Raw genomic sequence first — 27949 nt, forward strand, 5'->3', positions numbered from 1 at the left:
GCGTCCAGTAGCCAATGAGAAAGCGCCTGTGGGCGGGGTTTGGCTGAATTCCAGTCTCTTGACAAATGCGCAGGTTTACCCATATTGCCGGTTGACAATATCAGTGGAGGCTGCAAGAATGCAGTAGAAGCGTTCTCTGCTAGGATTAGAGACGAAGAATTATCTATAAAAAGCCCGACTTACATAATAGCGAGTAATTCTTCTAGCGCACTCAGGCACATACTGTAGACTAGGGGTGTTGTGTTCTCACCCAGCTGCACTGTTAAAACTGGACCGGAGGTGTTAAGAATAAAGAAATAAGGACTGAACATGTCTGTGGTGGGAATTGATGTGGGTTTCCAGAACTGTTACATCGCTGTTGCCAGGAGCGGCGGCATTGAAACCATTGCAAATGAATACAGTGACAGATGCACTCCGTAAGTATAGCATTGCCATCCCTGTAAAATGATGCTGTGTGTTGTTACGCAACGTTTGCTGTTGCCTAGCTGGCCATGTTCCCGTTCCAGTGTATTTTGCTCCTGCGACTGACTGTCAGTTTTGTCCGAAAGATGCTAAGCCCCTCACGCATCTCCATTTTGCATGCAATTCCGAGCGTTAACCAAGTCCTATCAGTTTAACCGCTGTATGAGTCTTATCAGGTTTGCTACGCCCTGAAATATGTCTGAAAGCAATGCTAAAGAAGGCTGTTTTTTCTATTTATCCAGCTAGCTCATTTAATGTGAATAAGAGACATGCAAAGCGTAATTCCCACCTGTCATTCACACATCCAGTCGCTTGTGAAACGGATTAGAATGACCGTGTGTGGTTTTTCACAAGTGTTAGACAAATTCTAAACTGCAGGTCGTGCACGAGCACTGCACGTGAACGGTATAATCTGACACCCTGCATGGGGTGAATCCGCGAGACTGTGACCGCGGAGTCGTGTAGGTTGTTCTGTCGACAAATCCACACTCTCTCGTTTGGGCGCGGCAGCACATACAGTCAAAATAAAATGCTGTAAAAATAGACATTTTGTTCGACATTTTTCATACAAGGGCTTTGGGACAAATGGCCCGAAAGGAAATCACAATTGAGGTGTTGTAGGAGGTCACTGCAGTGCTTACTCAAATCGAATTATGTTGTTAGCGCATCCTCAGTTTATCCTGCAACACTAGTTACAGATGACACTGATTCTTGAAATATGGGACATAAAACGTCCCACAGCTTTACCTGCCATCGGTTTTAATATAGCAGTGTTCATGACTAGAATGTTCTTTACACATGTAGCCTTCATTTGGTTTAACTCAATACTTTGACATTATAAATATTATAAAAAATCGTTCCACATCCTGACAGAAGAAAGACATATTAAGTTTTACAGCTGTGTTCCTAATTTTTAACAGCAACATCAACAAATCAGGCAATATCAATGTTATTTTTTATTTTCATTATTTACATTTATGCATTTGCTAAATGTTTTTTATCCAAAGCGACTTACATTACATTCAAGGTATTTGCATTTTATCAGTTCTTGAGTGTTAGTTCACCCAAAAATTAAAATTCTATAATCTTTTACTCAAGTCTTTTCAAAGCTGCATGTCTTTCTTTTGTGGAACACAAAAGAAGATATTTTGAAGAATGTTGGTACCAGAATTGTTTTGGTCACCATTGACTTGCATTTTAAAACATTTCTCAAATTATCTTTTAGAAAGTCATATAGTTTTGAAAAGACAAGGTTGATTAAATGGTGACAGAATTTGAATTTTTTGGGGGGTGAATTATCATTTAAGATCTTCTTTATGTAGTTTACATTTTATGAGTTCAACAAGCTCACAGTTTTAAAGAAATGCTTTGGGATTTGTAGAAAGTTATCTCAAATTGCATACAGTCACACTAAAATGTGTTCAGACCATCAACATTTCTCACATTATGACAGTTTATTCGCTATAGTTTAGAAAATGATAATAAAATGTGACAAGAACTCAGAGTTAAACTGTGTCAGAACTAATTCATCTTGATAATCACAAATAAATTACAGTCAAACCAAAATTTATTCAGACACCTGCTAAATTTATCAGATTTTCACAGTTTATTCGCTATAGTTTAGAACATGGAGAACTCAGACTTAAACTGTGTCAGAGCAAATTTATCTTGATAATGTCAGATAACTTTGATAGAAAGGTATGTAACCAAAGCATAGTCAGGTCAAAGTGTCAAATACATTTTTTTGTCCCAAATGTTTTTTAAATTAATTTTACTGGTAGTCCATTGTATGAAGAATTTTTGGGTATAAAATGTCACTTTTTTTCGATTTCACTTTATTTTGCTATCCTCACTTACATAAATGAACTATAGTGCCCTTCACCCACTAGTGAACCATATCAAAAATTATATCTGGTGTCTAGATAATTTTTGATTTGACTGTAGGTCATTGTTAAATGAGTTAAAATAACAGAAAAACAAAAATGCCTACTGGCACACGTATTATTCTGTTTATGTATTGTCTGTCAATATAAAACATTTTCTGTCTGGTAGTGACAATCCAATAGGTGAAGCTGAAAAAGAGTTTGATACATCCTTTAATCTTATTCTATTCAAGAGAAATAATATTTCACATTTTATTGTATCTGACGATGACTTATACCGATTGCTATTATAGAAAACACATGTTGACCCAAACATGTTGAAATAAATCCCAAACATAGACTGAACATGTTAAACAGATTCATCCAAATATTTTTTTTTCCTTTCAGTTTGTAGCCTGTAATTTTCACATCATAATTCTAGAGGTTGTGAAATGCAGAAGTCACCTTGCTGCCTCTTATAAGAAATGATATTGAAGACCTCCAGGTGCTAGCAGTCTTTTCAAATCTCGAAAGCTTATTTCACCCCATAACATAGTGAGCCTTGTAGATAAGCACTAGTGAAGACGCTGTCCAAGGTGCTGATCCACACCCTGTACATCCAGGTTCTAGAATGCATCAGTTTGGAAATAAAATATGTATGTATGTATGGTACAAATTTATGAACATGACATTTTTTCCAACAGAGCATGCATTTCTCTGGCTTCTAAAAACCGGACCATTGGAAATGCTGCTAAAAGCCAGGTACAAAATGCTGTTCATTTCATGCTTTCTGATTTAATAAACCTTTAAAGCATTCGCTGATTGTAAAATATGGTGGGATATTAACCAGTAAACATGCTCCCTACAGATCATAACTAACTTTAAGAACACGGTTCATGGCTTTAAGAAGTTTCACGGTCGAGCGTTCGATGACCAGTTTGTTCAAGGAGAAAAATCCAAGTTGCCTTACAGCCTTCACAAACTGGACAATGGCAACGCTGGAATAAAGGTGATATACTGTGTTTTGCCATCACTTTGAAAACTGTTTTGCTATTGTAGACCACCGTCTCAAAAATTGAAGTTATTAAAAATGCATTGACAAAAACTTGAGTAGTTGTGCGCATTTTAAACAATCCTTTCAGGAAAACAGTGTTTTGCAAAAAGCAATAGTGTGAAACTTCTATAATGTTAAACTTGCGAGAGATCATCTTACATTTGCATTGTCACAGGTACGTTATCTGAATGAGGACAAGGTGTTTACCATCGAGCAGATGACTGCCATGTTGCTCACCAAGCTGAAAGAAACTTCTGAGCATGCCTTGAAGAAGCCTGTGGTGGACTGTGTGATATCTGTGAGTGCTTGTAAATCATTGAACCTCACTTTTTTCCGCTAGTGCGCTTGACATGCCTGTCATCTCTCTGACATGTTTGGCTTTTCTCCAGGTCCCCAGCTTCTTTACGGATGTAGAAAGGAGGTCCCTGATGGACGCAACTCAGATTGCTGGGCTGAACTGCTTGAGGCTGATTAATGACACAACAGCAGGTCAGCAAAATTAAGCTGTTGAATTTTTATCTTTATGTTGCTAATAAAAACAGAAAAAGAGCATTTAAAATGGTAGCATCTAAATTAACTGGTTTTATTAAGTAAAAGATATTATTTAATATCCACAAGTCAACCTAAATACATAGATTTATACCAATAAAACTAATGTTTATGTATTAAATCATGTAGAAATAGCTCTTTAAAGGGATACTTTAACAAAACATTTCTTGATTATTCTTAAATGCAAGTCAGCGGCAAGTGTATGTAAACTTTTAAACTGGGTCATTTTTATAAATTCAGCTATTATTTTATCTTGTTTACTATATGTAAACGTCTTTTATGTGAAATACCTTATTCAGGTCAGTTCTAAATAAAAAATTACATGCACTTTATGATCCCTCTATTTTGCTAAAATAATTAACATTTTGCAAGGTATATGTAAACTTTTGACTTCAACTGTATATGATCCTATGATGCTGGTTCATGCCAACTCGTTCAGCACTTCAGTTCCTTCAACAGTAACTGAACTGAGGTGAACCGGAAATCTGAGCTTCTGGTACAACAATGTGTAAACGAGAACTTGAATGAAGGGGCAAAATGAACGTTTTCATGGTTTCTCGTGGTTTATGTAAAAGGGTGAACTGAGGGTGAGTAAATTAACAGCAAATTCTTATTTTTGGGTGAACTATCCCTTTAAAGTAATTGCGAGGTACCACTTTTTACAGTATGCATTCATACTACAAAAAACAAATTCTTAACTAATAAAACAGACTGCATGACTGTTATGCAGATTTACTGTAAAGGTTGATTTGCACATTGTACACATGTTAGGGACTTCAAACATGTCTTTATGGTGGAATAAAATGAGTGCACATTATAAATAATATGAACACGCTTTCGCTCTCTCATTATTGCTGTCATGACAGTAATTACCCCTTAAAAGGTTGCTTATCTCCTGCTCTAGCTGAATGTGTGAGGGTGTTGCAGAAGCAAATTTAATGTGTGATGACTGACAAAAACATGATTCATGAATCAAGTGATTACAGTTTCCTTCCCTTGTGTGAAGATGTTTTCTTAGTTATTTTCAACATCTTCAACAGAGTGTCTCTTTGCAGTTATAGTGCTGTTGGCCAGTGCTCCCTGTTGGGTAACTAAACAGTGGTTTGTATTATGACCAAGTTGTTTGAATGACTGTGTAGAGTGTAATTTTACTTCTAACTTCTCCTCAAGCCGTTTCATGGCCACAAGTTCAAGCAGGATATTATCTAATAAAATATATGTAATTTTTACCATAAATAGGCTATTTAATGTTTGTAGCAAATCAGTGATCTATTACCTGAAACCAGCAAAAGTTAGGAATAATGTACAATCAGCTGGTTATTATCATAAAAAGGTAAAAAATCATCATAATTAGAAAAAAATAGAGTCGGATGTTGGAGCTGGGAATGACATTACACCCAAGTACACTGTGTTCCAGTAAAGAAATCAGAAAACCAAGATGGACACATTCATTGTTAGCTATAAAAGCTGATTAAAAACACATAAAAAGCTTTTTTTGCGCAGATAATGCCATAGTATAATGTCCACAATTAGAGGTTTGATAATACTGTGTGAACCACTGAGTTTATTGAGACACAGACGAAAAAAGTGCTGAAAAACTACCGTTTTACTACTGTTTCTTATTTGTTGATGCACTGAGCAGCCATATTGGATTCTAAAGTTGGAGTGGTTGCAATACAGAGTCACAACTCTGACTTGGGAAGGCATTCCAGTTAAAAGTTCCTACCTGAAACTCAGAATTTCCAATTTCTGAATTAATAATTGGGTCAAAAATCTTATACAGGTGACTCAAAATTAATTAAATTAATGCGTGACAATATATTGAGATCTTATGAAGCAAAATGATCAGTCTGTTCAAGAAACAGAACATTATATCTGAGTTTCTGATATCCAGAAACTCAGATGTTTTGAACCAGTTCTTCTTAGTGAACTGGATAAACCAGCTCGAATCGGACTGAACCATCTGAAACACTGACTCAAAATTCACTTTCAGACATTTTCCGACAGTCACTGCGACTTGTGAGCATGTTTTATTAATTCACTCATTTAGTTAAATTTAACCACAGCCATTTACCCAAAAAATGAAACAAATTGTTCTATTTTGTTCCCTTGTTTTAGAAAATCATGGCCTGGTTGTACTAATTTGTTCCTTTATTTTAATTGTTAAATCCTCTGTTTTTTTCTTGTAATAATTACCATGTGAAGTCCTTTATTTGGATTCCATTTATGTTAACAGTACAATAAAGAATTGTTGTTTGTAACGCTAATTGAATATTTTGTCGATTGACTTTTAGAAGTACTCTTCTGTCTATTATTACAGTCCACAAGGCCTTTTCACAAGTTGTTATTTGTGGTTTGTCTTGTTACAGTGGCCTTGGCCTACGGCATCTATAAACAGGACTTGCCAAACCCAGAGGAGAAACCCCGTAATGTTGTGTTTGTTGACATTGGGCACTCATCTTATCAAGTCTCCATTGCTTCCTTTAACAAGGGGAAGTTGAAGGTCTGTGTTTTTCATATCTTTTTAAGGGATATGTTTACTGCAAAATATTATGTGTAATCCTTCACCAAGCTGTTATCACAAAGGTATTAGCACACCCTTCTTGGTTACAGGTGTTGGCTACAGCATTTGACCCATATTTGGGCGGACGCAACTTGGATGAAATGCTTGTGGAATATTTCTGCGAAGACTTCAAAAACCGTTTCAAACTCAACGTTAAAGACAACCCAAGAGCCCTTCTAAGGCTTTATCAGGAGTGTGAGAAACTGAAGAAACTCATGAGTGCAAACTCCTCTGATCTCCCTCTCAACATCGAGTGCTTCATGAATGACATTGATGTCCATGGGAAAATGAACAGGTAATTGTAAAAATTTGCTTTAAAACTAGCATAGTCTTTAGACGGTTGAAGTACTTGGAAGTATTGGCTGTTCTAAGTAGGTTCAAATGAAATATATGCAAATGAAGCATTTCAGGCTTAATAGAAAATGGTTGGATTGATCATTTGAGCAGAAACATGTCTTTGTGATTGGACACAGGGCTCAGTTTGAAGAGATGTGCACTCATCTCTTGATGAGAGTGGAGGCGCCATTGAAATCAGTCATGGAACAATCAAGTAAGCAGCAGTTCACCAAAGAATCAATCACCACAGATGTACATTTTAAATCCATTGCTAATTTGCATTCATCCTGGTACAGAGCTTAGCAGAGACGAGGTCTATGCCATTGAGGTGGTGGGCGGAGCCACCAGAACCCCGGCCATAAAGGAGAGAATCTCAAAGTTCTTCGGTAAAGACATCAGCACCACACTGAACGCCGATGAGGCTGTAGCACGCGGATGTGCGTTGCAGGTAAAAACAGACATAGAATTTATAAAGACCATAATCTGAATAGCACCTAAAATGGCCTTGATAACAGGCATTATAGATGTCAGCACAGAAACAGCAGAAGTGTGAGCAGTGTGAGAGTGTTGAACAATACTTGTGCCAGTTCCCTGGGGAGACTGTGGAATCTGTGGGAGAGGTGTAGAAACAAGATGAAATCTGTGTGATGCACGCATGGATTAGCATGCAACGCTGTCTCTGATTCCTTACACTAATACCCTATTTAGACAGCTTATGTAACTGCATTTGCTTGTATATCATAAATGTTTATTTTTTGTGTGTATGCGTGTGTGTGTGTTTGTGAAGTGTGCAATCCTGTCTCCAGCCTTCAAAGTCCGAGAGTTCTCCATTACAGACGCAGTTCCTTTCCCAATTACTCTTCGCTGGAAGTCTCCAACAGATGAAAGTGTCGGGTAAGAGCTGAGGGTTAGTTCACCCAAAAATGAAAATTCTGTCATTAATTACTCACCCTCATATTGTTCCAAACCCGTAAGATCTTTGTTCATTTTCGGAACGCAATTTAAGATATTTTTGATGAAATCTGAGCACTCTCTGAAAGAAAAGAAATTAAGGTTTTTGAGGAAAACATTCCAGGAGTTTTCTCCATACAGTGAGGGAAAAAATTATTTGATACGTTTGCCCACTGACAAATAAATTATCTGTCTATAATTTTAATGGTAGGTTTATTTGAACAGTGACAACAAAAAAATATATAAATTCAAAAAAGTTATGAATTGATTTGCATTTTAATGAGTGAAATAAGTATTTGATCCTTCACAAAACACAACTTCCTCTCCATGATAGATCCTTTCAAAGTCATTAAGGTTTTGAGGCTGACATTTGGCAACTCGAACCTCTAGCTCCCTCCACAGATTTTCTATGAGATTAAGGTCTGGACACTGGCTAGGCAACTCCAGGACCTTATTGTGTTTCTTCTTGAGCCACTCCTTTGTTGCCTTGGCCTTGTGTTTTGGGTCATTGTCATGCTGAAATACTCATCCACGACCCATTTTCAATGCCCTGGCTGAGGGAAGAAGGTTCTCACCCAATATTTGATGGTACATGGCCCCGTCCATCGTCTCTTTGATGCAGTGCAGTTGTCCTGTCCACTTAGCAGAAAAACACCCCTAAAGCATAATGTTTCCACCTCCATGTTTGATGGTAGGGATGATGTTCTTTGGGTCATAGGCAGCATTCCTCCTCCTCCAAACACGGCGAGTTGAGTTGATGCCAAAGAGCTTGATTTTGGTCTCATCTGACCACAACACTTTCACCCAGTTCTCCTCTGAATCATTCAGATGTTCATTGGCAAACTTCAGACGAGCCTGTACATGTGCTTTCTTGAGTAGGGGCCTTGCGGGTGCTGCAGGATTTCAGTCCTTCACGACGTAGTGTGTTACCAATTGTTTTCTTGGTCCTAGCTGCCTTGAGATCATTGATAAGAGCCTCCCATGTAGTTCTGGACTGATTCATCACCATTCTCATGATCATTGAAACTATTGATTGACAGTTATTTTGAGTTTCATCAATTTGCGAATAATCGCACCAACTGTTGTCACCTTCTCACCAAACTGCTTGGCTGAAGGTCTTGTAGCCCATTCCAGCCTTGTGTAGGTCTACAATCTTGTCCCTGACATCCTTGCATAGCTCTTTGGTCTTGGCCATGGTTGAGTTTTTCCATGGAATCTGATTGATTGATTGCTTCTGTGGACAGGTGTCTTTTTTTTACAGCTAACAAATTGAGATTAGGGGCATTCTTGCTGATTGATAGGGGATTAAATAATTATTTCACTCATTAAAATGCAAATCAATTTACAAACTTTTTTGAAATGCATTTTCTATATTTATTTGTTGTTATACTGTTTCTCACTGTTAAAATAAACCTACCATAAAAATTATAGACTGATCATGTGATTGGGCTAGCTTTGGGCTAGTTTTGAGTAGCAATTGGGCGGGTTTTGTTGTAAAAACCTGGCAACCCAGGCGTTGCCACATGCATGCGTCGGGGAACTCTTGTGAACGCATATGCACAAGTGACGCAGTAGTTTTTGTTTTCTTTGCGCAAAAAAGTATTCTCGTAGGTTTGTAAAATTACATTTGAACCACTGATGTCAAATGGACCTATGTTATCGATTGTCTTGGTAGCTTTCTGGGCCTTAAACGTGGAAGGACCCTTGCTCTCGGATTTCATCAAAAATAGCCTTATTAGTTTTCCGAAGATGAAAGAAGGTCTTACGGGTTTGGAATAACATGAGGGTGAGTTACTAATGACAGAATTTTCATTTTTGGGTGAACTAATTGTTTAAAAACCTTTTACTGTTTGAATCCAGTGCAGATGTTTGAAACAATTGTTCTCATTACCAAGTGATTATTGCTATTGCTCAAACTTAAGGTTAAGGATTTGACCAAACCACCAACCTCATAACTCGTTCCAATGAATGATGCCTCCAATCATGCGGCTTATTGCAGAGAGTGTGATATTACATTTCTTGGCAATCACAATTTGATTTGCACCTGGTGTGCCATAAAAAGACTTCCATGGCAGATGGGGCCCAAGCCAGCTAGGCATTAAAAAAAATAAATAAAACAGACCAACAGGCAAGTACCTAGCAACCAACCCTATCATGCTGGCTAATGCATAACAATGTGCTGAAAACCACTGGGAACACCTTAGCGGCTACGTACAGTATCAGTCTTTGTGACCTGTATACGAGTGAAACAAGTAAAAAAAAACTGTAGTTTAGGACTTGTTGATCACTGGATCATTGTTGTTTGCAAATTGCTACAATTTAAAATTGTACTCTGAAACTCACGTGGCCAATGTATTTAAATACAATAGGGATCAGAGTCCAGTGTGTGCGCATAGTTTGTGAATCATTAGCGGACTTATGCGTACCTAATGTAAGACTCTTATATACATGAGTGTTATACATAGGCACGCTCAAATTCGTTATTAATACTCAAATCGTCTTTACCTTTACATTACCACAACGATTTGCTTAATGCATGTAGCTGAGATGTAGTATGCGTGCAGCGGTTGTAAGTTTTGAGCCGCCATTCAGTCTCTATATAACAGTGCGTCGAGTCCGAAGCAATCAATCACAGAACACGAGAGAGGCTGTGCTTTAATAGTTTTTTTATTTAGCTATAATATAATAAAATTAAACAGTTATAGGATAATATTTAAATTCATTTTAAGATATCTCGCGGCCCCCCTGGAGGATCACTGAGGCCCCCTGGTGGGCCGCGACTCACAGGTTGGGAACCACTGCTCATCACAATCCCAGCAGAGGAATAAGAGTCTTAACTAGCAAAACAGTCAGTAATTTTCTAAAAAACAAAATAAAAATTATACTTTTTTTAACCACAAATGCTCGTCTTGGACTAGACCTCATGCATTACGCAGTCACGTTGGAAAGGTCATACATAGCTTAGGCAGAAGTACAAACCCAGTTTACAAAGTGAACGTGCAAAGAAAGTCAAACAGCCTTTACAAAAAAAGGTAAAACAATGATGTTGGATGATTTTGAAGTTGGAGGAGAAAATGAGATGGAGTTTTACACCCTACCCTGCCATTTTGAACCCTTTCCAATATTATAACATACTGTGTAAAGTTGCGGATGCGCATCTCAGAGCTAGTGCAAGATGAGCATTTGTGATTAAAATGTATGTACATTTTTTATTTTTTTTGGAAAATGACTGAACATTTCACTGGATAAAACCCTTATTCTCTGGCTGGAATTATGTAGTTTAAATCTGCATTGAATCTGCAATTTGCACTTTTAACCCATTGGTCCCCATTGAAGTCCACAATATGGAGAAAAAACCTGTAATGTTTTCCTCAAAAACCTGCTTTACCCCCAGGGCATCCAAAATGTAGGTGACTTTGTTTCTTCAGTAGAACACAAACAAAGATTTTTAACTGAAACCATCGCAGTCTTAACAGTCATATAATGGCAGTCAATGGGACCCACGGATTTGAGAGTCAAAAAAACATACACAGACAAAACCAAATTAAACCCTGCAGCTTGTGACGATATATTTAGGTCTTAACATACGAAACAATCAGCCTGTGCAAAAAACTGAACAGTATTTATATAATTTTTTTACCTATGATGCATCGCAATGTCCAACTCCTAACTTTTGAGCCTGATCGACTGATCGAAGTAATGGTTGCCTGCTCTTCATTACACGCTGGCTATTGTAAATGCGCTTAGGACAGTTGGACATTGTGGTGGATCGGAGGTAAAAAATTATATAATGATATAAATACTGTTCAGTTTCAATTTCTTTTCGACTGAAGAAAGAAAGAAAGAGGGGTTAGTAAATTATAAGGACATTTTTATTCTGGAAGTCAACTAATCCTTTAAGAATGCAAATCTGACTTCTTTTCAACTGTCGTTTTCTCCTCTTCAGGGAATGTGAGGTGTACAGTAAGAACCATGCAGCACCTTTCTCCAAAGTCATCACCTTCCACAAGAAGGAACCTTTTGACCTGGAAGCATTCTATAGTTCTCCACATGAGCTGCCCTATCCGGATAGCAGAATAGGTGTGTATTACTGTGTGTCGTGTGGCATCATCATGTTGAGTAATGGCATTCCTAAACCAGACTTTATTTAAGCTTCTATAGGAATCAGTATGAAATAATTCACTTTGAGTTTTGCTCAGCTCTAGCCTAATTTATGACCAAAATGAGACTAATCACTCTGGTGCAAAGCACAGGGGACCCTTAAATAGTCATTCATGGCCTCATTTGATTAACAATGCCCTTAGCATTGTGATCCATTGTGTCTGAGCACCTGTTATATCTTCAACACACTAACTGATGTGGGTTAGGGTGGGGCAGAGGTGTCACAGAGTGTCACAGAGGTGTCAAAATACACCTACCAGCCAGGTAATTAGGACTGAGACATGGCGTCCCCTAAGCTCTAATTCCCATCACATTATATTCCCTCTCCATACTGAGTGTAATGTATGTCAGTGTGTTAGGGCCTAATACACTTCCCATATGACAGGGTCATAAATTAACTTTTTTCATTATGGAGCAATATTTTCCCCCAGAATTATTTCCAGGGGCATTTTTTTATCAATGAGAATACTATAAACTCAGCCATAAAATTGTATTTACATTAACAGAAACCAGTTTAACACTGCAGAGGTAGAACAAAAGCTGCATCTGACATGACTTTTATGCATGTATACTGTACATATATTTATACAACAACTGCATAATGTACATTGCCTACATAAAGTAAATGTAAATATTTTTTTAAAAATCTGGAACGTATTACAGGGTAGGGCTGCAATATTATGCCAAAAAATCAATATTGTCGATTAGTCCATGATAGTCTAGCACAAGTTTTGCACTCCTGCAAAACCTCCGATTACAATCACTGAAGCTGTCTAAACTGCAAAATGAATCTCTTAATTATATTGTGTCTGCATTGACCATTGCATCCATAAGCTCAGCAGAAACGCGTGATTTTTATAATGATCAACACAGCAAAAAAATGCATAAAAATAATAGGAATTAAAAATTTAAGAGCAGATTTTTGCGCTTTATTTATATTAGAATATTTTACTTTTTTATTTAATGTTTTTTGTTCGCCAGCCATCGTCATTTAATCATTTTTTTTAACATTTGTTTAAAGTGAAGGTGTTTGAAGGTGCTCGTAAAGGTTTTTGCACTTTATTTGAATTAGAATATTTTACTTTAATTTTATGATTTTAGTTTGGCAGCCTTTGCTGTCAGTCATTTGACATTTTTTTTATCATTATTATTATTTTTAAAGTGAAGGTATTTGATCGTAATATTTCATGAAGTACCTGAAAAATAACAGTTTGTTTCCTGTAAAACATTGATAAAAAAATTCTGTAAAGGATTTTGCACTTTATTTTAATTAGGGTATATTTTACTTTATATATATATATTAGGATTTATTATTTATTTATTGTAATTGCCATTATTTTTGTCATTTTACATATATTTCTATGTAATTAAAAATCCTCTATAAATGATAGTATTTTTAGATATATAAAATGAGAATTGCTGTACTGTGTTGATAATGATATAAAACAGCCATATTGTTAATTCTATGGATATTGTTAGTAATTTTACAGATTTTCGCATACCATTTAAAGTGAAGGAAAATGGCTGTAAAAAATTATTTGTTTTATGAGTAATTTTCTGTATACAAAAGTTTTTTTTCAACATTTTTCATTCATTTTCACATTTCATTTTAATTGCAACCAAGGTAATAGATTCAGCTGAATTGTGCAGGGGCAATTTTGCCCCCCATCATTAATTTTGGGGGCATTTTTGTGCAATTTTTGCATGTGGATCGATGGAAAGAATGTGCTAAATGTATTACTGTCTGATTCTGGTTCTGATCATCCTGTTTTTCTGTTTCGGTCAGGCCGCTTTACCATACAGAATGTTATGCCACAGCCTGATGGGGACAGTTCAAAAGTCAAGGTGAAAGTGCGTGTGAACATGCACGGCATCTTCAGCGTGTCCAGCGCCTCTCTGATAGAGAAGCAGAAAGGAGAGGCAGAGGATGTGCAGATGGACACAGAACCGACTGTACAAAATGAGGGCAGGCCTGAGGAACAGGTAGGAGATATAATATAAATCTCAAATGCAGTATAAATCTCAGGTGTCCTCAGAATGTGTCTGTGAAGTTTCAGCTTAAAATACCTCACAGATCATTTATTATATTTTATATTGTCTATTTTAAGTGGAAGCAGAAACAGGCTGTTTTCGTGCATGGCTCGAAATAAATTTGCACAAATGTTAAAAACCTATTTTTTGCTTTGCCATTATTGAGTAGGAAGTGTAGATTGATGTTGGAAAAAAGTAATTTAAAGTAGTTTAACATAAGGCAGCAACATAACAAAATGTGAAAAAAATGAAGGGGTATGAATAATTTCGCAAGGCACTGTATGTGAATACAGCAATCACGCTGGGATCCGTGCCAAAACAATCGGTTCGAAATTGCTTGAACGAGGTGGTCTTGGCTCGATTTAAAACTAACTCTGGAGCGGTTCGGTTGCAGTGAGAAAGCAATCCGATTCAGTTGACCAACAAACCAGGCTATATCACAATGTATAATGGGAAATTACAGTTCAGTGAAAAGCAGTAGCTTTGTTGTTTTGCTAATACCTCTTAAAATAAACCTGTAAATGTCTGTGTGTGGGCACGTCTTCGCTATTCAAAATCAAAACGCGCATTTTTATTTTATAATGCCGTCTTATTGCTCTCTTTGTAGTAGACACATTTTAAAAATGTTTTCCCGATGAATTCTGGACTCCTGCTCAGAATTACAAATTAATATAATGACAGCTACAGAAAATGCAACAATAAGCCCGCAAAGGTGTTGTTGTTCCATCCTGACGGATGACAGCTGAGGATTCCCAGAAAATAAACCGTAGAACTTTGACCAATGAGAGGACATTTTACTCGCATGTGACTTGTATAAACACATTTGGTCCGTTTAAAAACTTTCCTGTGTGAAAGCGAACCCCACCAAGAATAAAATGCAACATTGTAATAGTTTGAATCCCTGTTTCAGAACAGATAAATCGATCTACAGATGTGAAAGCACCCTAAGTTCTCTTTTATGTCATATTACGCTTAAACTGTTAAACACACACGTTTATGTTAAAAACACACAAGTTACAAAAACAGCCTGCTATGTCTGTGAAGGTAAATAGCTGGGAAAGAAATCACTTTTATATTAGATCTGTGTGGCAGCAGTGTAATATACAGTAAATAAATCAATAAATCTACTGCTCTATTGTCTCCTCTGAGGGTGCAGCCAACAACAGAACAGTTAGAATGCTTTGCTTGAACTTTTGCCATGATATTAGAACTGGTACACCGTTGCCACTTGAGAAAACAGAATGGCAGTGCCGTGGGTGGAAAGTACAGATTAAGGGGCAGTAATATTATAATAAGATCCTCTTTCTACGTCACAGAGGAGTGAAATCTGAGCAGCTTGTTTTTTCACATGCTTGCAGGGAAAAGCTTACCAAAACAAAGTTTTTTCTGAGTTTGTCCTGTTTACAGCACTTAAACATTTTCGTGATATGTCTCCTTTAAAAACAAATGAATCTAACTTCATTAATGTCAAGATGAGAGAGAATAAATGATTAGTTCAACCAAAAATGCTAATTCTGTCATCATTTGCTGTCATCTTCATGTTGTTCCAAACTGTAAAAAAATCTTTCTTCCTTGAAAAGCCATTAGAAACTCTGTAAATCTGTAAAATCATTTTGCTCTTTGTCGCTAATTTAAGATCACTGCTTTTGGCACTTAAAATGACACCTCCTCTGTCCTAGAGGAGGAGGACTGTCATTCTTGCGTTAGGGGTTACTTTATTTAGCTTAGCAGAATTCTGACATGCCTTCAACAGCTGTAATTTGGCACAGCAGTTTTTAAACTATGCCAAAAAAATCTAAAATATCTGAATATGCTGGAAATTACTAGCCAGGTACACAATTACAACATCAATCAATCAGTCAGTATCAGTACATATACAGTGCATAAAAATAAGAAACAAAATGAGTTCCCAAATAACTGATTATGATATTTGTATGTTTTGAACGTATCTTATGCTCATCAAGGATGCATTTATTTGGTCAAAAAGACAGTAAATAAAGGGAAATATTATTAAAATTTAAAATACAGTATAAATACTGTATAAAATAAATGTTTTAAATGTAATATTTTAAAATCTTAATTCATTCCTTTGATGGCAAAGCTGAATTATTAACACTATATTATTGTCAACGTTGTGGAATAATTATTTTGAACAGCAAGATTTTTAGTGGGTTTTTTTTTCTCTTCTGGTCACCAAGCCTGCATTTATTGATCCAAAGGACAGCAAAAACAGCAAAATTAAGAAATATTTTTACTATTTAAAAGAAGTTTTCTATTTAAATATATTTTAAAGTGTAATTTATTCCTGTGATCAAAGCTAAATTTTCAGCATCATTACTGTAAGCCTCAGTGCATATGATACTTCAGAAATCATGCTGATTTGCTGTTCAAGAAACATTTATTATTATTATTATTATCAATATTTATCAATAAACTGCTGAGTACATTTTTCTCAGGATTCTTTGACGAATAGAAAGATCCAAATATCAGTGTTTATCTAAAATAAATAACTTTTGTAACATTATACACTATACCATTCAAAAGCTTGGAGTCAGTATATTTTTTGTTGTTGTTGTATTAATTATAGAAATTAATACTTTTATTTAGCAAGGATGCTTTAAATTGATCGAAAGTGATGATAAAGACATTTATAATGTTACAAAAGATTTATATTTCAGATAAATGCTGTTTTTCTGAAATTTATCAAAGAAACTTGAAAAATTCTGCTCAGCTGTTTTCAATATAATAATAGTTATAAATGTTTTTTGAGCAGCAAATCAGAATATTAGAATGATTTCTGAAGGATCACTGCAGTAATAATGCTAAAACGTCAGCTTTGAAATCACAGGAATAAATTACATTTTAAAATATATTCAAACAGAAAACAGTTATTTTAAATAGTAAAATTGTACTGTTTTTGCTGTACTTTGGATCAAATAAAGACTTCTTTCAAAAACATTAAAAATCATACTGTTCAAAAACTTTTGACTGGTAATGTAAATATTATTATCAATGCTATTATCAGTATTTGTATAGAAACTGATACATATTTTTCAGGATTCTTGGATGAATAGAGTTCTTGAGTACAACATTTATTTGAAATTTTTTGCAACACTTTTGATCAATTCCATGCATCCTTTCTGAATAAATATATTAATTTCAAAAAACCTTTCAACCCTTGTATATGTACTAGTATGTAGTATTCTTGTTTGCAATACTATACAGTTTACATTATTGCACACGGCTATGCAAACTAATAATACATAATACATAAAGCCAAATAAAAGATGTTTTGAAGCAGACTACCTCATGCTTTTTCATTCATTTCAAAGCTTTATTTTTTGTTTTGTGAATGCGACGGGATTCGGAACAAAGTCTGTATTGTAGTGATTTCCATGGCTCTCAGCCTTAGCTGTTCAATAGCCGTTGTTTATGAAGAATATTCAAAGCAAGCAAATATATTCAGCACTGTGAGCCTTTAAAAACAAATTTCGTGAACTGTATCAGGATCAGATCACTCATGTTGTGTTTACACTTTTGCTAATAGAATAAAATGCAGGTGGACCAGGAAGGCCAAGGAGAACAGCCCACTGAAGAGGAAAAGATGAATAACTCTGGCAGTAAGGTACAATTTACCCTGGCAATATATGTAAATAGATTCTCACATTTTGTTTATTGCAACTTTAAAGGGGTCATGTCATGCATCTATCTATCTCTGTGGTTTATTAAAGAAATGATGAAACATATTTTGTGCTCATATCTTTTCAATTTTCTTAAAGGATGGTGATAAACAAGATCAAGGTGCCAGCAGTAGCAAAGCCAAATCAAAAGTAAAGAGTGTTGATCTTCCCATTTTGGCCAACACCACTCGACAGCTGGATCGAGATGTGCTCACCAACTTTGTTGAATATGAAGTAAGTCATAATTCACTTTCAGTCTGCCTCAATTCCCTTGAGAACGTGGAGCGTTGCGATTAATTTAACTCAGCTGAGTTCAAAGCAGCCCTCATTTTTTCCACCCTGTGCATTTTGATTTCCCTTTTAAATTGTAGCCCCGTTTTCTGCACTTTAGGCAGAATTCATTTTGCTTATATGTACTCACTATATTTGTCTCTTGGTAGCTACAGTTTATAACACTTGCCAGCAGAACCAACTGTATCTTGTACTCTGCATGTTGCTAAAATCATACGAGGGATTTAGCGTTTGCCCTAAATATCCATGACAGAGCTCAATTCAGACCTCAGGGAAAAGATATTAGTAGATCATTTCGTCAGTGAAGCGACAGCACAGCTCTAGGCATTAGGGTCATGTCCTACCCTTACTAGTTCATTCTTAAGCTTTAAAAAACAAATGCTGTGTAATCTTACATTATTCAGCTCTTTAATCAAGGCTGGACTTTGGCATCACATTGTTACACCTTGTGTTTGTTTAAGTATTGAGTAATATTAAGTAACAAAATGTAACTATAGGGTTAGTTGCATGTAATTATGCATAAGTTACTGTTATTACTTTCATAAGTACATGTAATATGCAACAAGGACACTAAAATAAAGTGTAACCTTGGATAATTATAGTGTTTTTGTGACTTAATAGGGTGACAAGTTACAATAATCCAGTTTGTAAAGCCCAAAATTATTCATACCCCTGGCAAATTCTGACTTTAAATTATTATTATTATTATTTAACCAGCAAGTTTTTTTTGACCGGAAATGACACAGGCTTCTCCCAAGAGATAATAAGACAATGTACAAGAGGCATCATTGTGGAAAAAAATATTACTCATCTTTTATTTACATTTAAACAAAAAGTGGCATGTCCAAAATTATTCATACCCTTTCAATAATCAATAGAAAAGCCTTTATTGGCTATTACAGCAATCAAACGCGTCCTATAATTGCTGACCAGCTTTTTGCATGTCTCCACTGGTATTTTTGCCCATTCATCTTTAGCGTTGAGCTCCAACTCTTTCAGGTTAAAGGGTCTCCTTGCCATCACCCTGATCTTTAGCTCCCTCCACAGATTCTCATTTGGATTTAAGTCAGGACTCTGGCTGGGCCACTGCAAAACATTAATGTTTTTGTCTGCTCACCATTTCTTCACCGCTTTTGCTGTGTTTTGGGTCGTTGTCATGCTGAAATGTTCACTGGTGCCCAATGCCAAGTTTCTCTGCAGACTTTCTGATGTTGTTGTTGAGAATTTTGATGCATTGCTCCTTTTTCATGGTGCCGTTTACTGTGATTAGGTTCCCTGGTCCACCGGCTAAAAAACCCCCAAAACATTAGGTTGCCACCACCATGTTTGACAGTGGGGATGGTGTTCTTAGGGTTGAAGGCTTCTCCTTTTTTACGCCAAATGAAGGCTACATCATTGTGGCCAAACAATTCAATTTTTTGTTTCATCTTACCATAAAACAGAAGACCAGAAGTCTTCTTCTTTGTCCAGATGAGCATTCGCAAAGGCCAAGCAGGCTTTTGTGTGCCTTATCTGGAGAAGTGGTGTCCTACTTGGTCTGCATCTGTGGAACCTTGAGATGTTGCCACCAGCAGAGCCCAGATTCATCAGGATGGCCTTGGTGGTGATCCTTGGATTCTTTTTTTTACCTCTCTCACTATCCTCCTGACCAGCACAGGTGTCACTTTTGGCTTCCGACCACGTCCTCTGAGATTTTTCACAGTGCAGAACGTCTTGTATTTTTTAATAATACTTTGCACTGTAGCCACTGAAACTTCAAAACATTTAGATATGGTCTTATAGCCCTTGCCTGACTTGTGAGCAGCCACAATGCGCAGCCGCAGGTCCTCAATCCTAGCCATGACTGTCCACAAACCAACAGCAGAGAGCTTCTGTTTTTCACCTGTTGAGTTGATTAAAACAGCTGTTCCCAATGAATCAGGGTAATTAGGATGCTTTAGAACAGCTTGGACTATTTGGAATGGTATAGAACTTCGGGTTTTCCCATAGACTGTGACAGTTTGCAAAGGGTATGAATAATTTTGGACATGCCACTTTTTGTTCAAATGTAAATAAAAGCTGAGAAATATTTTTTTTTCCACAATGATCGTCTTATTATCTTTTGGGAGAAGCCTGTGTCATTTCCGGTCAAAAAAAAAAAACTTGCTGATTGAATAAAAGTAACTTTAAGTCAGAATTTGCCAGGGGTATGAATAATTTCGGGCTTGACTGTATCCACTGCATTTTCTCTTCCAGAAAAAAATGATCATACAGGACAAGCTGGAGAAGGAGAGAAACGATGCTAAAAATGCTGTGGAGGAGTATGTTTACGACCTGCGAGACAAACTGTGTGGCATCTATGAGAAATATGTCACTGAAGATGTGAGTGCATAATCTCTTTGTTATCCGGAGCTGTTGTTCCCAGTCAAGAAACTGGGGAGTTTATGCTTTGTTTTTGTATAATCTACCCCAATTCTGCAATTCTGAAAATCTCAAATCATTTTATACATGGAGCAGAACATTATAAATGCTTAACTACTAAAATGAAGCATGAGTAAGACTTACTATGGATGTGTGTTGATGTTCTCCTTTGTAGGAAAGTAACCGGCTCACCATAATGCTCGAGGACACAGAGAACTGGCTGTACGAAGAAGGAGAAGACCAGGAGAAAGAAATCTATCAGGACAAACTGTCTGCACTCAAAGTAGGTGTTTTAATTTAATTTTGCACTATTTCTAACTATTTATATATTCATTTATATAAAAAAAATTCTCAGAATGACTTTTAACATGTAATTCTGTGATTCAGTTTCATCTCTGGAGTACATTTTTAATTGCAAGTGAGTGTGGACTTGTTGTGTACTTTAAATTAAAGTATACCTTTAAAAACTATTAATTAAATAAAGGGCCACATAAGTGCGTTACAAAACAGAACACTTTAATGCACTTAGGCTAGGGAAAGCTATATTTTTCAAAAACATAAGATAAAAAGTCTATATACTGTATATATAATATAGACTATATATACTAGAGAGAGAGAGAGATCGAGAGAAAAAGAGTTCAGTAAGATCAGTAAGATTTTCATCAGCCATTACTCCAGTCTTCAGTGTCACATGATCCTTTAGAAATCATTCTAATATGCTTATCTATTACTTTTATCATCAATGTTGAAAACAGTTGTGCTGCTGAATATTCTTTTGGAACCTGGGATTCTTCTTTCAGGATTCTTTGATGAATAAAAAGTTAAAAAGAACATAATTTATTCAAAATAGAAATCTTTTCTAACAATATGTATGTGCTATCAGTTTTTATCAATTTAACACGACCTGTGAATAAAGTTTTAATTTCTATATATATATATATATATATATATATATATATATATAAATGGTAATGTATATTGTTACAAAAGATGTCTACACTGTGTGCATAATTATTAGACGCGTTGATATTCTGGTCATATTTGTTTTCCAAACACATTTTACCAATTCCAAACCACATCAATCTTAATAACTACTATTCATTTTGTATTTAATTATTTAAAACTGATATATAATTGCCCATGAGGGCTGGAAGTGAAAAACTCAAGTGTGCATGATTATTAGGCACATTTTCCTTTTACAATTAAAATGAGCCAAAAAAGAGATTTAACTCTGATTGAAAAGTAGAAAATTAATAAATGCACCTGAGAAGGATGCAATACTAATGCAAAGTTAAGGCGTGACCATTGGACAGCAAAATGCTCATTGGGTCTGCATGGTCAGAAAAAACAGGTGGAGAAGAAAAGATGCATGTTAACGGCGAAAAAATGTAAAATTAACGTGAAGAAATAGGTGTGAAACCATCAGGAACCATGTAGTCTCCAGCGCCACCATTTTCTAGAACCGCAACCGACCTGCAGTCTCCAATAGTGCAATGTGTCAGGTTCTCAGAGACTTTGCTTGGGTAAAAAATCCTAAACAATTACCTTCACTTAATAAGAATAACATTCTGAAGTGTTATGAAATACACAGAGACTGTTTTTTTTATAGGCTTCATAGACAGATGAGTTGAGAGTGACTTTTGAAGGACCAGCACCACATCCTCTTGTAGCACTCATTTAAGAATTTAAGATTTGGGACTTCAGTTTTAGTCTGCCTCCTACCCTGAAAAGTCTGTCTTGCAGATATAGACAAAAATGAACTCCTACAACTTGCTGCCAGACTCTGGAAGATAAATTCTTGAAAGAGTCCTACAAGAGGATGTGGTGCTGGTCCTTCAAGGGTCACTCTCAACTTATAAAGCCTATAAAATGTAATTCATGTATTTCATAGCACTTCAGCATGTTATTCATATTAAGTGAGGGTCCTTTTTATGGATTTTTTACCCAAGCAAACTCTCTGAGAACCTGACACATTGCTCTTTTGGAGACTACAGGTAGGTTGCAGTTTTCGAAAATGGTGGCGCTGGACTGGAGACTAAATGGTTCCTGATGGTTTCACACCTAATTTTTCACCTTAATTCTTTTGCAGTTAATATGTCTTTTCTTCAACACCAGTTTTTTCATGCTGTGCTGACCCAACGAGCATTTCGCTGCCCAATGGTCATGCTTTAACTTTGAAAAATTCTTTTATTGCATTAGTATTGCATCCTTCTCATGGGCATTTAATAATTTTTGACTTTTCAGTCTGAGTTAAATCTCTTTTTTGGCTCATTTTATCTGTAAAAGAAAATGTGCCTATTAATTATGCATTCCTTAATATAAGAGGTTTTTCACTTTCAGCCTTCATGGGCAATTATGTATCACATATAAATGATTAAATACAAAATTAATAGTAGTAATTAGGATTGATGTGGTTTGGAACTGGTAAAATCTGATTGAAACAAATATGACTAGAATATCTCTTCAACCTAATAATTATGCACACAGTGTATTTAAAAAAATGCTGTTCTTTTTAACTTTTTATTTATGAAAGAATCCTGAAAACATTATCAAAGGTTCCGACGAAATATTAAGCAGGAAACTGTTTTCAACACGGATAAAAAAAATCAACATATTAGTATGATTTCTAAAGCATCATGGGATACTGAATACTGGAATAATAATATTATATCTTCTTAGGAAGCCTCAGGAACTGAACTTTAGTGCATTATTCACTTTAGTTACATTACAAATGAGTAATTCTAAAAAATATTTAAATCTGTTACATGGGTCAAAGACGAAAAAGGGTTTAAGCATAAAAACAATAAGTGTAATACTGCTTTAAATTGTTGTTGTTTTCCAAAAAAATATTAAAAAGTTTTCTGTTTAATTTAATTAAATTTTTTGTTTTCTGAAAATTTTTCCCTATTTTACAGAAGACACCCACTAAAATTTAATTCAGTGTAACAATCTTGTCAGGCATATTTACAACAAAAATAAATTTATGACATGTTAAAAGACAAATTACTTTTACCCCAAATGCTAATTCTACATTTTTAAAATGTGCAACTATCCTAGGTTTTGCCCATTTGTCAGTAAGAATTTTTTACCAATATGTACAAGTCAGAATAAGCATGTTTTTTGAATTTTTACATAAATATTGTGTTACACTGAATAAAAACATGTAACATTATTTGAACCAAATTATGGCATTTTATTCTCCAAAAACTTATTTAAAACCTTAAAAGTAGACACTTTACTTTCATTTAATGTGCTTTCTATGGACATAAATTCACTTTTGTAAATGTCTTTTCTTGCATTAGCTTAATGTCTTTGACCCACATATAAAGTAATTAAGTCTTACAGAAGTGGGTCAAAAAAGTACACTAAAGTTCAGCTAATTGCATTTAATGTAAATTAAATCTGTAATACATTTTTAGTTAAGCGTCTAAAAACATTTGGTTTGTGCGTAATTATATAAAGTACTTATAAAAGTGCACAAAAAGGGTCGGTTCGTCCAATGAAAATTTCATTCGAAAAAAAAAAAATCCATGAATGTGTGTTATAGCAGAATGTTGTGTTTGGTTTTTGTAGAAGTATGGTGAGCCCATTGAAGAACGGTACAGAGAGCATGAGGGTCGGCCCAGAGCTTTCGATGAGCTAGGCAAGAAAATACAGATTTTTATGAAGGCGGTGGACGTGTATAAACAGAAGGTATGCTGAAATGCTTAAAGCCACTGTGGATATTTGATAAAGTTTATATTTTTGCAACTATAAAGCATAGTTCGTGCCTGTTGTGTTTTTATCAGCCTTGGAGTGATGTGCAACCTCCTTTTTTATAGACATTAATTGTTTTTTTATGGGAGAACTCCTTTGCACAGATCTACTGGCCTAATTACTTTCGTAACTTACACTTTTTCATCTACAAGTTATTTAATGTACTTTATTACATCTCCCACTATTTGGGAAACACATTTACTTTAAAAAAAGGTTTCAAGTGTTTGACTTTATATCAGTTGTTTTGGTCAATAATGTGATGTTTGTCAGAATAATTGTGTTTGTGTCACTTAGCATTTTACTGAAACGAATGGGAGCTGAGATGCATTAAACGCTGTGGTCATGTCTGCTATTTGACCAGCAGGACGAGCGCTACCAGCACCTGAGCCCTGAGGAGATGGGTGTTGTTGAAAAGAGTGTGAGCGAAGCTTTAGGCTGGATGAATGCGAAGATGAACGCCCAGAGCAAACTCACAGTCGCTCAAGACCCAGCAGTCAAAGTAGCAGAGATCATTCAGAAGATTCAGGTTTGTGCGCTTTTACAGCTGCATGTCAAATAAATAAATATTGAATACATTTTGATCTCTTAAAATCAAGTCCATATGTCATAAAAAAGACATTATATTTTGCATAAAGAAAATAAAACATATTATTTTTATGAAAGGCGGTCACTTTGCATGTAAATCTTTACTGTAACGACTGATGAAATTTTTTTTTTGCTATTTTTCTAAATCATAATAAAAACTGTAAAGTTAAAAATGTATGAAACATGTTCTTTAAAAATGTATAAATTGCATAAGTACATTAAAAGTTAAATTGATTAAAATATTTACAGTATATATTGCATTTAAGTCATTAGATATTTCACATTATGGTAATGAAAATATTTTATTTTTTACTTCAAATAAAGACCAGCAAAATCATACTATCATTATGTATAAATAACCTAAAAATTACATTAAAATTGATAGTATCCAATACAGTTCAGGTAGCAACATAGTAATACGGGACTTTTATTTTGACATTCTCTGTCTAGTTCTATGTTGTACTATATTCTAATGACTGATTGGTCAGGTAAATAAAATTAAGCTAGTGCTGGCCAACGATTATTCACGATTAATTGCATCCAAAATAAAGTTTTTGGTAATATATGTGTGTACTGTGTATATTTATTATGTATATGGGTCAAAGATGTTAAGATGTCCACATCAAAAGAAATTTACAAAAGCTACAATTTAATGTCCATAGTTTTTGGAAAATAAAATGTCAAATTTTGGTTGAAATAATGTTACACTGTCATTCAGTGTAACACAATATTTATGTAAAAATTCAAACAACATGTTGATTCTGACTTATACATATTAAAATATATAAAAGAATAAGGGAGCATATACAATTTTTAAAAAGTGTTTACTGTTTTAAAAGAGTAAATTCTTATTGACAAATGGGCAAAACCTAAGATAGTTGCAATTTTTAAAAATGTAGTAATTACTAATGTACTAATGTAATGTACTAATTAGTATTTGGGGTGAAAGTAATTAGTCTTTTAATATGTCATAAATGTATTTTGGTTGTAAATATGCCTGACAAGATTGTTACACTGAATGGCATTTTAGTGGGCGTCTTCTGTCAATTAGGGAACAATTTATGATATTTATTTTTTGCTCAGAAAAATTAAAACAAAAATGCAATTAAATTAAACAGAAAACTTTTACTTTTTTATTTAGTAAAAACAACAATAATTTAAAGCAGTATTACACCTAGTATTTTATGCTTAAACCCTCATTTGTCTTTGACCCATATATGAAGAAAAACACATACAGTATATATTTAGAAAATATTAAGATGTATATATTTATGTTCATATAATTAATATTATATATAAATATATTAAATATATAATCATGGTTTTTTTTTAAATATATACATGTATGTGTGTTTATTTATATATACATAATAAATACACACAGTACACACACATATTATGTAAGTCAAAACTTTTATTCTGGATGCGATTAATTGTTGCCTAGCACTAATTTAAACATTATATTTTGCAATGAAGTAATGACTTTTTACAATATGGTAATGTAAATTTGTGTTTTTTTAATTTGCATTGATAAAAGGTGGCAAATACAGCCTTAAATGATAAATTATGTAAACAAAACTTCAAATTTTTCCAATTTGCTTTTATAGTATCTTTAAAATATCAGTACATAAGTACTTTTAATTTGACAGAGTCTGTCTAGTTATGTGTTGTACTATAATTAAATTGAATATTTATTACATTTTGCATTAAAGTAATGGAAATGAGATTTTTTTTTACATTACAGCAATGATAATTTGTGGGGAAAATATGTTCAATTATTATGAAAACAATTTGACTGTAATGACTACAAATGTGGTTAAAATTTAGATTCTCGTGTTTTACAAATAAGCAATAAGCATCCATTTTTAATGAATCTAGGTGCGGTTTTATTTACTTATTTTATTATTGAACAAAATCATAGTGGAAAATACAGTGAAACCAAAAATTATTCAGAGACCATATATAATTTTAGATTTTATTTATGTAAGTGAGAATAGCAAAATAAAATAAAGTATGACATATTGTACTCAAAATTTCTTCATACAGTGGACTACCAGTAAAATTTATAGAAATTTTATTTGACACTTTGGCCTGATGATGTTTTGTTACATACATTTCTATCAAAGTTCTCTAACATTATCAATATGAATTTGTTGTTGTGACACAGTTTAACACTTGAGTTCTTGCCATATTTTGTTTTCATTTTCTAAACTATAGTGAATTGGTTTGACTGTATTATTTCAACGTGTCACTGGCAGGTTGTGTCTGGATCCTTCATAAAGTATAACGTACTGCATTATTTAACTGTTTTGTGTTGAATTGCAGGAGTTAGAGGATGTTTGCAACCCTGTCCTCAACCGGCCCAAACCCAAAACCGAGGAGCCCTTAGAGGAAGGAGACAAAAACAACGGGTCACACAACGGCCCCGCAGCACAGCAAGGTGCCGACAGCAAAGGCAATCAGCAAACGAAGCATCCGTCCGGAGAGATGGAGGTGGACTGAGCTCTTCCACACTCACTCATCTGATTCTGCTGCCATTCTCACTTAAACCACTATTAAACCTTTTCGACTTACACTGAACCAATAGCTGGAACCATTCTCTTTGTGTCCACCACTCAGTTGGCTGTATTTGTGCATCCGTTTGTTGAAGTCTGCTCCTCTGTTGGTTTTCTCTTGTACCTATTAAGGGACTCGGTCAGGCTGTCCTACAAATGTCGCAGCTGTATTGGAAACGCAGTCCGGGAATGGACGTCCACGATAGGATCATATAGAATAGATGTAGTTCAATAGCTGAAACGAGGCTGCCGCTCTTAACAAAAAGCTATCCCTAAAACAATGTGATACATGCATTCTGGGAGACCCAAAGGCATTCTTAAGGTGAGTCATATCACTCGGTAACTTGTTATGGGAACATGAATCAGAATACTGTTTGATCAGTCGCTAAGATTGAGGAAAAACAAGCAAATATGTATGCAATACATATAAATATGGTTTATATTTGTATTTAATATATACATTTCCAAAGGATGTGTTGTCTAGAGCCTGTAAATATTATTTTAGTAATTTGAATTTATGGGTGCTTAGATATAGGTACACTCCTATTGTTGACATTGCAACGCTTTCAGCTCCGTAGTGTCATATGAAAGTAGAATGTACTGAGCCGGTCATTACCTTTTTTCCCAGTTTTCATGCAGCCCCATATCAAGTCTTGAGGTTTGATGATCACAAATAATAAAACATGCCTTTATGACTGAATGCGTTTGTTGCC

General features: G+C 35.0%; 1 protein-coding gene across 2 annotated transcripts; it reads left to right on the forward strand.

Moving 5' to 3' along the window:
* Positions 1-92: 92 nt before the first annotated feature.
* hspa4l (heat shock protein 4 like) lies at positions 93-27932 on the forward strand. 2 transcript variants are annotated; one of them, XM_073826497.1, is made up of 19 exons: positions 93-416; positions 3029-3086; positions 3193-3333; positions 3554-3676; positions 3768-3867; positions 6297-6430; positions 6541-6785; positions 6964-7040; positions 7123-7274; positions 7614-7720; positions 11724-11857; positions 13725-13921; positions 17517-17594; positions 17749-17883; positions 20176-20301; positions 20516-20623; positions 23914-24033; positions 24458-24622; positions 27007-27932. In XM_073826497.1, exons 1-19 carry the CDS (start codon positions 310-312, stop codon positions 27181-27183), a joined length of 2484 nt encoding a protein of 827 aa, XP_073682598.1. In that variant the 5' UTR covers positions 93-309; the 3' UTR covers positions 27184-27932. The 2 variants fall into 2 exon arrangements, with proteins under 2 accessions (XP_073682598.1, XP_073682599.1); XM_073826498.1 differs by having other exon boundaries at positions 24461-24622.
* Positions 27933-27949: the final 17 nt, after the last annotated feature.

This window comes from Garra rufa, chromosome 21, assembly GCF_049309525.1.
Source record: "Garra rufa chromosome 21, GarRuf1.0, whole genome shotgun sequence".
In the NCBI taxonomy this organism is placed as follows: Eukaryota; Metazoa; Chordata; class Actinopteri; order Cypriniformes; family Cyprinidae; genus Garra; species Garra rufa.